We start from the raw sequence: 11,185 nt of genomic DNA, 5'->3' as shown, positions 1-11,185 counted from the left end.
TATTACACGTTAGGGTAGCTTAATTAAATGCTTTTGGAGAACTGATATTAGAAACTCACTTATGTTTTATGATAAATCGATTTACTATTATTTTGTGTAATGGTGGTATGCAAGTCTTTCTCATATGGAGGGGGAGCACATAAGTATTGGACCCACCCCATTTGAGAAAGATGTTGCATGCAAATAAAGGCAGCAATTTAAGCTAGCAGATTGTGTTTGTCGTGAATAAACACATAACTTAACCTCAACCCTAACATAACCTGGTTATTACTCAAGTTGACACGACACACAATCCAATTTAACCCACTCAATACACAGTTAAGAAAGTTAAAGTATGAAGAGGTTTGTATTAGATAAAAATAACATTTAGTTATAAGAATTGGGTCATTTCATGTTGATTACAGGTTAGATAGGTTAGCACAAATTTGACACATTTATTAATGGTGTTAAAGGCTTAAAGCATGTCGATTTTCTTTGACATGAATCCATTTACATTGAATGCTAACCCAAAAAAAAAAAATCATGCCATGTTCATTTTTGTATTTGCTGGGCATGTCAAACATTGCCACTTTCTAAATGTAAGGATTACACATAATACCACCTTGCCAAAAAAAAATAGGAAACAGAGGGTATTTTTCTTTTTGGATATACGTTGGAAACATTGCCCAAGTAAGCCAAAAAAATATTTCCACATCGCTGTGCTCCAGCCTCCAAGTCCACATTTTTGTGCCTTGGCTGACCATGGTATACTTAGGCCTAATGCCCAACAAGTGGCAATATCTAATAATACGTATCCTCCGTAGTACCCACACATAGTAAGAGGAAGTAGGTATACATCAGATGCATGAGTTTTTTCCAATGTACACCTTGCCTGCCTAGTTTGTATTTCTCAAAGGCATCTTCTTATAACAACAAGAAGAAATATAATTGTGCCAGTATCTTTGCAAACTGAGGAACTCTGCAATTATGCAATTAAAACACTAGACCAGCAATAAGAGTGAACGTGCCTCGTTAAGAGTAAGACACCCCAGAAGCTTTGTGTGTCTTTCTTCTGTAGAGAAACTCCTCCTACGAAACCTATCTTTCGGATTCTTTATAGGTCTTCACCATCTGAAAGTCTTAGAATGTCAGTGGACACGTCAACAATGAGGGGAGTCTTTTTGTATTGTATGCATTTTAAGTAGAAAACAGATTTGTGAAATATTAACTGATGAACTAGTTCATATACTTTCAGCATACTCTGGGGTTGCATTTGTATTCAAGGATTTAAAATCATTGGATTTGCAGGTACCAATATAAATTATTTGTTATGAAATTTAATAAGATGTTATGGATTTTAGCTTTAAGGATTTTGTTCTACAAAAACACTTTTGTGGATAGAAATTTGATTCGGCATCTTACACTAAATGAATAGGACATGTATAATATTAATATATTACACCTAACCATTTCAACTCTATATGTAATACAGTGTCGTTAAGAGATAAAACATGTATAATATGTAAGAAACATTTCAGGATACTGATGGATACAACCTATGTTTTAGTTCTAATTAGGTAAAAATAAAGATTCAAAAGTGCATACTCAAATTCTATTCCCAGGAAGAAGGTAAACATACCTGATTAGTAATTATGCAACTTTCTTAGCCATCTATTTGTAACAACGCTTCTCCCCATTGTGTACTTTGAATTATTTCTGGAAATCATTGATGGGAAAAACAATCAGTCTGGCAATCAAACCTTCAACTTAACATGCATGTCTTGTACTAAATGGGAAAAGTAAGGAAAAAAGAAAGAGAAGCGTGACACATCAAGATCAGATTATGCAGCTTGAAACTTTCAATATCATTTGCAAAATAGAAAGAAGAAAAAAAAAAGTTTGTGCGTGTGTGTGTTAATCTAGAGGAGAAATAAGTCCAGCAAGAATCATGATTCTGGTGGGAGTTCAGACTGTCACAAATCAGGAACCATATTGATAATGACAAAGTTAGTATGCAAAGAAGTATGTGATCTAATACTCTGAAGGACAGAAAACAGTGTGTATCTGTATCTAGGCATAATTTTTAGTCCTCTATAGGGATTTCTTCAATCACCAGCATGAGAATGTGTCGGTCAACTTATATGCAGTATTATAATTTTTGCAAGCAGTGCTAATCACCTAAAGCAAAACAGAAAATGCTGTTGATGTTAAAATTTATACCTTACAACAACAGCATGGATAACTCCCATTTGACAATCTAAGTGACTATTTAGATTGAATAAAAACTGACTTGCACTCTTTTAAATCTGTTTAAAGCTATTTTAAAGCAAGAAAAATTGACTAGTTGGATAATTTCTGATGTTACTCACCTATAAGTTGTAGATGATGATTCTGACTCATCCCTGAGACTGAGTGAAGCCAATGGTTCTGAAAGTGACAATAAAGGATCAGCATCAAGGCAACTACTTAAGTTGACTGGCCATCGCATTGGAGCAACTAAACACCTGTAGCAAATAAAATGATGTTAGGTCGTCATAAAGGAAATCCTTGTAGTTGAGATGTTGCCATAAATATTTTCTTTTTTTATTTCCTCTTCCACTTCCTGCAGGCATAAGGCACATCTTCTGCAACAATGCCCTACCTAAATAGTAATTAAATCTCTCTCAATCTCTCTCTCTCTCTATATATATATAAGAAATGTTAAACCACCATTAAAAGTCTAATCCATAGATTCCATTGGTTAAGCCAAGAGCCTTGTAGCTCAATGGAATTGCCTAGTTCTCCCATGGAGGAAACTCTACCAAAACTCCCCCATCCCCCTCCTGTTCTTGTTATAGGGGGGGGGTTTTATTTCGTTAGTGGTGGTAAAGAAGATGATTAAAGCTCTTGATTTCATCAAATCTATTGAAAATTTGTTGTGTGCTGTTAGTGTTCTGACAAAGGGTTATTAGAGAAAGTCTTCAGCAAGAATTTAGAAACTGAACTTGGTCACTTAAGAGAGTTGAGTATTGTGAGAAATGAATGCCTTCGTGTACTTAGATCTCTCCTCAAAAATTCCCAGTTCCGGATTTTGAAGACAAGTATGATATAAAAGAATTCTGCCTGCAATATTCTTGTCTGATTTTCTGCACTGTATCATGCTCTGCTAAATTGCATGAAGTAATGACTGATCTGGAACTACTGGTTATAGATGAAGCTGCTCAGCTTAAGGAATGTGAATCAACCATTCCTTACAACTTCCTGGAATCCGCCATGCTATTCTTGTTGGGGATGAACGGCAATTGCCTGCGATGGTTAAAAGCAAGGTTCAAAGTTTTATTTTTATGGTTTTCTTGTTGTCCTTTTTTGTCTTTAAAAATATCATTGTAACATCTTTAAAATTTGCTATTACTAGATTTCTGAGGCAGCTGAATTTGGAAGAAGTTTGTTTGAGAGGCTAGTATTGCTAGGACACAAGAAACACCTTCTTAATGTCCAGCATAGGATGCATCCATCCATAAGCTTATTTCCAAATAAGATGTTCTATGAAAATCAGATTTTAGATGGCCACAATGTCAAAGGAAGAAGCTACGAGAGGCATTTTCTTCAAGGGAAGATGTACGGCTCCTATTCTTTCATAAATGTACCACATGGAAAAGAGGAATTCAATAACAGCCATAGTCTGAAAAATATGGTTGAGGCTGCTGTGGTGTCTGAGATAGTTTCAAGCTTTTCAAAGGTATGTCTAAAGTAGCAACTAATCCTAGTCTTAATTTTGGCAAAATGTTGTGCTAGGAAAGTTAGTTATGGTTAGCTTGATCATCAATAATTTAATGTGTATGATAACTATCATTTTCTTTTGTTTCTCCTTTCACTCCTAAAGAATCAGTTCGCACAAAGAAGAAGGTTAGAGTTGGTATCATCTCACCATACAAGGCTCAAGTCCTTGCAATTGGAGAGAAGGTGAAAAACTACAGTGCAGATCCTAATGATGACTTCTCCATTTGTGTTCGCTCTGTTGATGGATTCCAGGGTGGTGAGGAGGATGTGATAATTATCTCTACTGTCAGATGTAATAAGAATGGAATAGTTGGTTTTCTTAAAAATCATCAAAGAACAAACGTGGCACTAACACGTGCAAGGTAACAGATAATGTATAAAGTATAGACTTCACTATGGTGCAGCTAAACATTTCTGAGAATCTGGTGGTTTTGCAATTAATAGGCACAATTTTACTTTGCAGGCATTGCCTTTGGATATTGGGAAATGAAGCTACTTTAACTAAAAGGTGCACTATTTGGAAGGAGTTAGTCATTGATGCCAAGAAACGGAGGTGTTTCTACAATGCCAATGAAGACAAGGGCTTGGCTCAGGCTATTACAGTTGCCTTGGTTGAATGTGACCAAATGCACATTTTATTCAACATGGATTCTTCTTGTTCAGGAAAGCAAGATGGAGGGTATGCTGATTTTTTCTCGTTTTTTCCTTTAATAGTTCTAGTGATAAATCAACTACTTACTTTCTTTACTATTCTATGTCTTTTAATATTATTATATAAAAAAAAAGTGTATGAGGAGGTGGATCCTCTTTTCATGGTCGTGTTGCTCATTAGTTTTAAACATTTCGTTGGACCCTCTCTTCATTTCTCAATATAGGTCTCCTTCAGCAATGATTTTTTGAAATCTATGTCAAGAGTTAAAGATGCTGAGACTTGTAAAGAAGTGCTTACTTTATTGGAAAATCTTGCAAATGGTTGGCGTCAATCTCTCAGGAAGAAAAACCTCTATGTCCATCATGGAACTTCTTCCCAATTATTAGAGCAGTACAAGGTTAAAGGTTGCTGCATCTTGTTTGGACTGTAGACATTCTCGAGGAAAATTCATACTACATTCAAATTTTGAAGTTCTGGGACATTTTGCCATTAGCTGAAATTCCAAAACTAGCAAATCATCTTGATGTCTTATTTGAGAACTATACAGTCAAAAAGATGAATCGCTGCAAATACAAATGTCTCGATGGGTATGCGCTTTATTTGAATTCATTCTTGTTACTATTCAATTTTCTCCTTGTAAAAATTGCAAGCAAAAAGGTCAAATATAAATTATATGGTCTTCTGGTTAGATTTTCTGCTTGGAGGAAACATGATATAATATGCCTTATGATTGAAAAGCGTTTAAGCCAATTGGTCTCACCCCCCCCCNGGGGATGGGGGATTTTTGGTAGAATTTCCTCCGTGGGAGAACTAGGCAATTCCATTGAGCTACAAGGCTCTTGGCTTAACCAATGGAATCTATAGATTAGACTTTTAATGGTGGTTTAACATTTCTTATACGTATATTGAGAGAGAGAGAGATTTTTTTTATTATTATTTAGGTAGAACATTGTTGCAGAAGACGTGCTTTATGCAGTTATGCCTGCAGGATGTGGAAGAGGAAATAAAAAAAAGAAAATATCTATGGCAATATCTCAACTACAAGGTTTTCCTTTATGGAGACCTAACATCATTTTTTATTTGCTACAGGTGTTTAGTTGTTCCAATGCAATGGTCAGTCAACTTAAGTAGTTGTCCTGAAGCTGATCCTTTATCGTCACTTTCAGAACCATTAGCTTCACTCAGTCTCAGGGATGAGTCAGAATCATCATCTGCTACTTATAGGTGAGTAACATCAGAAATTATCCAACTAGTCAATTTTTCTTACTTTAAAATAGCTTTAAACAGATTTAAAAGAGTGTAAGCTAGTTTTATTCAATCTAAATAGTCACTTAGCTTGTGAAATGGGAGTTATCCATGCAGTTGTTGTAAGGTATAAATTTTAACATCAACAGCATTTTCTGTTTTGCTTTAGGTGACTAGCACTGCTTGCAAAAATTATAATACTGCAAATAAGGTGACCGATACATTCTCATGCTGGTGATTGAAGAAATCCCTATAGAGGACTAAAAATTATGCCTAGATACAGATACACACTGTTTTCTGTCCTTCAGAGTATTAGATCACGTTCTTCTTTTCATACTAAATTTGTCATTATCAATATGGTTCCTGATTTGTGACAGTCTGAACTCCCACCAGAATCATGATTCTTGCTGAACTTATTTCTCCTCTAGATTAACACACACACAAACCTTTTTTTTTTTTTTTCTTTTTTCTTTCTTTTGCAAATGATATTGAAAGTTTCAAGCTGCATAATTTGATCTTGATGTGTCATGCTTCTCCTTCTTTTTTCCTTATTTTTCCCCCTTAGTACAAGACATGCATGTTAAGTTGAAGGTTTGATTGTCAGACTGATTGTTTTCCCCATCAATGATTTCCAGAAATGATTAAAAGTACACAATGGGGAGAAGTGTTGTTACAAATAGGTGGCCAAGAAATTTGCCTAGTTACTAATCAGGTACATTTACCTTCTTATTGGGAATAGAATTTGAGTATGCACTTCTGAAGCCATCTTTATTTTTACCTAATTAGAACTAAAACATAGGTTGTATCCATCAGTATCCTGAAATGTTTCTTACATATTATACATGTTTTATCTATTAACGACACTATTACATATAGCGTTGAAAGGGTTAGATCTAATATATTAATATTATACATGTCCTATTCATTTAGTGTAAGATGCTAAATCAAATTTCTATCCACAAAAGTGTTTTTGTAGAACAAAATCCTCAAAACTGAAATCCATAACATTTTATTAAATTTTATAACAAATAATCTATATTGGTTGGTACTTGTATTAAAATCCAATGATTTCAAATCCTAGAATACAAATGCAACCCCAGAAAATGCTGAAAGTATATGAGCGAGTTCTTCAGTTAATATTTCACAAATCTGTTTTCTACTTAAAATGCATACAATACAAAAGACTCCCCTCATTGTTGACATGTCCACTGACATTCTAAGACTTTCAGATGGTGAAGACCTATAAAGAATCCGAAAGATAGGTTTCGTAGGAGGAGTTGCTCTACAGAAGAAAGACACACAAAGCTTCTGGGGTGTCTTACTCTTAACGAGGCACGTTCACTCTCATTGCTGGTCTAGTGTTTTAATTGATAATTGCAGAGTTCCTCAGTTTGCAAAGATACTGGCATAATTATATTTCTTGTTGTTGTTATAAGAAGATGCCTTTGAGAAAAACAAACTAGGCAGGGCAAGGTGTACATTGGAAAAAGCTCATGCATCTGATGTATACATACTTCCTCTTACCATGTGTGGGTACTACGGAGGATACGTATTATTAGATATTGCCACTTGTTGGGCATTAGGCCTAAGTATACCATGGTCAGCCAAGGCACAAAAATGTGGACTTGGAGGCTGGAGCACAGCGATGTGGAAATATTTTTTTGGCTTACTTGGGCAATGTTTCCAACATATATCCAAAAAGAAAAATACCCTCTGTTTCCTCTTTCTTCCTTTTTTTTTTCTTTTTTTTTTTGGGTTAGCATTCAATGTAAATGGATTCATGTCAAAGCAAATCGACACGCTTTAAGCTTTCAACACGATTAATAAATGTGTCAAATTTGTGTTAACCTATTTAACCTGTAATCAACATGAAATGACCTGATTCATATAAATAAATGTTATTTTTATCTAACATAAACCTCTTTTTATTTTAACTTTCTTAACTTTGAATTGAATGGGTTAAATTGGATTGTGTGTTCTGTCAACCTGAGTAATAAACGGGTTATGTTAGGGTTGAGGGGTTTTGACATAATTATTGAAATAGGCTAGGTTAGGATTAAGTTATGTATTTATTCACGACAAACACGATTTGCTAGCTTAAATTGCTGCCTTTATTTGCATTCAACATCTTTCTCAAATGGGGTGGGTCCAATACTTATGGCTCCCACTTCATATGAGAAAGATGTTGCATACCACCATTACACAAAATAATAGTAAATCCATTTATCATAAAACATAAGTGAGTTTCTAATATCAGTTCTCCAAAAGCATTTAATTAAGCAACTGTAACTTGTAATACTGTTCTACATGAGAAACATCATTTTAGGGAGACATGAATAAAAAAAAAGTTGGTCCTTACATATTGTTCATGTAGCACGACATTACATGAATTAATTGCAAATCTTGTTCTCTGCCCAACACCTTGTCCTTATCAAGAGGCTGAATTGAATTAAATTAAATTTCCAATCAACCTTACTTAATACGTTTTAGTCAAAAGACGTGATTCGTGTGACTTTACATTTTATATACATTTATTCTATCAAACTCCTTTAAAAAAAATTTAGTTGCAAGTTAGGACAATCTAACAGTACTTTAAGAATTGCTTTAAACTCTAAGCCCTCCCAGGGAAAAGTTAGTTCAAAAGAAGAGAAGGTTAAAAACACAATCAATTTTGACTGGAATAGGAAATATTTGCGGATTCATGCTCCTTTTATCATTAGATACTTGGAAAATAGTGAGCATATGCATCCAACAACAATTATAAGGAAAAGAAAAGAATGTATCCACAAAACTTGGGAAGCTAGTTGTACTGTAGTGGCCTATTGAGGCTTGCTGGTATTACTCGAACAAATTGTGGTAGAAGAACATATGAACATATACACATAATTTCATACATAATGACATGTATATACATATATTGATGATACATAAATATACAGATATTAATACAAACACATATTTATAAAGACACTATTATACATACATATACAAGTGTTCTGTGTAAGTTCTTGTTTGTGCATGTTTTTAATTAGTATACATTCATGCATTTCCATATGCATACATATGCCAATAAATATTCGTATACTATCACCTGTTTAAGTATAAATATCCTCTCTGCATCTCCAACTTTACCATATTCTTTCAAAATGATTCCCTACAGAAGCAAAATAGTGATAAAACATATACAATTAGTCCAGTAGTACTTCATTTCAAAATATCTAAAGACTAATTAAGCATAACCCTCAATCAGCAGGAATGAGAGGGAATCATAACCAATAAAGAATTAATAATGGGGCATGGTGAAGAACAACGTAATATCCTTTCTGTGGACAGGGGATCCTACTTGATGAACTGCATAACCAATCTTGATAGCTTAATTTTTTGCTTTTTTAATGACGAGAAACCTCTTCCAAGGAGGGTCACTCTACCACTACTGCTGAGTAAACCCCAGAGGAGATACACGACCCCGCTCTCAAGAATTATGTATCAAATAATCTTGAGACTCGAACTAGCTAGAGACCTCAAGACGAGTTCCCATGAATAGCTTACTTTTAATACAATTGCATACAATAATAAGACTATATATATTAATAATGATCTATATAATATCTAAATACCGAAACATAACATTTATTGTTACTATATTTATGTTGAGCCACATCTGTGTATCCATTTAGTACACTTCAGTCTATTTTAATTGTAAAATCTATTAGTAAATAAATAAATGAATTAATTTAATTATTTTGTCCAAATCTATTAGTACATGAAGTCATTTAAGCCTTTTTTTAAATTAATATTAATTAAACAATATGATCTTATAAATAATGTATCCTATGAATGTTGTCATTTAAATTTTTAATTGTTATTTTGTTTACGAACTAAAAAATTTACAAAGTCTTATAAAAAAAAAATTACAAAGTAACATGATTGGTTAGTTTCACATCAACAACATCATAAATAAATTCCTAATTATGTTTTAGTAATACTATACTTAGTATAAATTTTACTATATATAATTCCTACAAATCTATATAACCTGTATCTATATAATATTTAGAAGCCAGAGCACTTATTATTGCTACGTTTTTTTGTTTTTTTGTTTTTTTTTTGATACATGATAGAAATTTTACTCTTATCTAATCTAAGTGTGCGTTTGGCTCCAAATTAAAAAAGCCAGCTTATTTTACTATACAACTTATTTTTGCTACTATTCATAAGTCTTACTGCACTTTTTAATACTATTCATGGGTCTCATTGCATTTTTTGGTAATATTTATGAGTTTCAATGTACTATTTCAGTTAATTTTTATTTTATCTACAGTACTTTCAGCAAAAAATTTTCAATTTTAGCAAAATAAGTGGATCTCAAACAGATCCTAAATGTATATTTGTGTGAAATTTCCTCCTTAAACAGACCCTAAGTGTATATTTGTGTGAAATTTCCTCCTAAAGACTTAAACTTTGGCCCTTTTCTCCCCACGCCCCACAATACTACTCTAGTTTGTCTAATTCGGTCCATTCACTCCACATTGGTCCTATTCAATCTACGTTGGTCCATTTAGTGTACTTCAATCCACTTCAATTTAGTTCGGTCATCATTGGTTCATTTTGGTTTACTTTGGTCTATTTCAGTCCATTTTGGACTAATTGGACTATAAATTGATTCTTTTTGTATATTGCATTTTCTAGTTTTGGGCTCAAATTTTGTTTCCTAAATTTTTTGGTTGAAAAATATGAAATCTATTTGGGTGAGACTCTTTAGTTTTTAGTTAAAAATGTAAAGAAAAAATAGGTATTAGAAATTATAGCTATGCACCCTAAAAAAGTAATAAAAATGATAAACATTCAAAACTATTATATTAAAATTCCAGTTTCAATAATATAGCATTATATTTATATTTTGGAAAAAAAAAAAATGCTACAATTCTAAACTTATGTAATAATTTAAACTTAATGTAACATGTTACATGTGTTCTATGAGATGAGAGTGTACATTTAGTTTCTTCTCTATCTATATAAAAAAAAAATTATATAATTTAAACCTTTTTATTGAATTATGCTTTTCATATATATATATATATATATATATACATATATATATATATATAAAACTTATAAAAATAGAAAATATTTTTAAATAACATGTGCACTATTTATTTAACTTACAAATTTTAGATTATTTTATTATAAAATAATTATATTATATTTTTTTTTCGCGCATAATGTGAGTTTGTGACTAGTAATAATAAAAGTTAAGGGGCCGTTTGGTATAGGAGTTTAACAACATGTTTTCAGTTTTTAAATAACATTACACATATTTTCACACACTTCTTTACCTACACGAATTTCTAAAAAATACAAATAACATTACTAGAACAACGTTACCAAATGACCCCTAACTAACTTGCATACATTCTTCGGCCTTTGCCTCCACCGGCAAGCAAGTTCCTCTGTAAGGGTTATATTCTCTCGTATCATGCATTACTAGCTAGTACTACCAGTACGTTCCTCAAAAAAAAAAAAAAAAAAAAAAAAAAAAAAAAAAAAAAA

General features: G+C 32.7%; 1 protein-coding gene and 1 long non-coding RNA gene across 2 annotated transcripts; one reads left to right on the top strand and one right to left on the bottom strand.

Annotated features, from left to right (window-relative positions):
- Positions 1–502: 502 nt before the first annotated feature.
- Positions 503–2,488, bottom strand: LOC136066296 (uncharacterized). Its single transcript, XR_010627749.1, has 3 exons — positions 2,349–2,488; positions 1,619–1,695; positions 503–1,110 (listed from the first exon to the last, which is right to left on the bottom strand). It is a non-coding gene; the product is annotated as an uncharacterized LOC136066296 (long non-coding RNA).
- Positions 2,489–2,497: 9 nt separating this feature from the next.
- Positions 2,498–5,254, top strand: LOC112013121 (helicase SEN1). The gene is given in 12 exon segments (XM_065770400.1): positions 2,498–2,502; positions 2,588–2,594; positions 2,817–2,934; positions 2,937–3,020; positions 3,023–3,208; positions 3,211–3,284; positions 3,374–3,701; positions 3,848–4,100; positions 4,202–4,389; positions 4,392–4,417; positions 4,614–4,788; positions 4,791–5,254. Coding segments are annotated over 12 exon segments (1,908 nt in total).
- The last annotated feature ends 5,931 nt before the right edge of the window (positions 5,255–11,185 follow it).

Source organism: Quercus suber, unplaced genomic scaffold (assembly GCF_002906115.3).
Source record: "Quercus suber isolate HL8 unplaced genomic scaffold, Cork oak 2.0 scaffold_30, whole genome shotgun sequence".
Classification (NCBI taxonomy): domain Eukaryota; kingdom Viridiplantae; phylum Streptophyta; class Magnoliopsida; order Fagales; family Fagaceae; genus Quercus; species Quercus suber.
The sequence above is the reverse complement of the archived record's forward strand: the minus strand, read 5'-3'. Positions and strand labels throughout refer to the sequence as shown.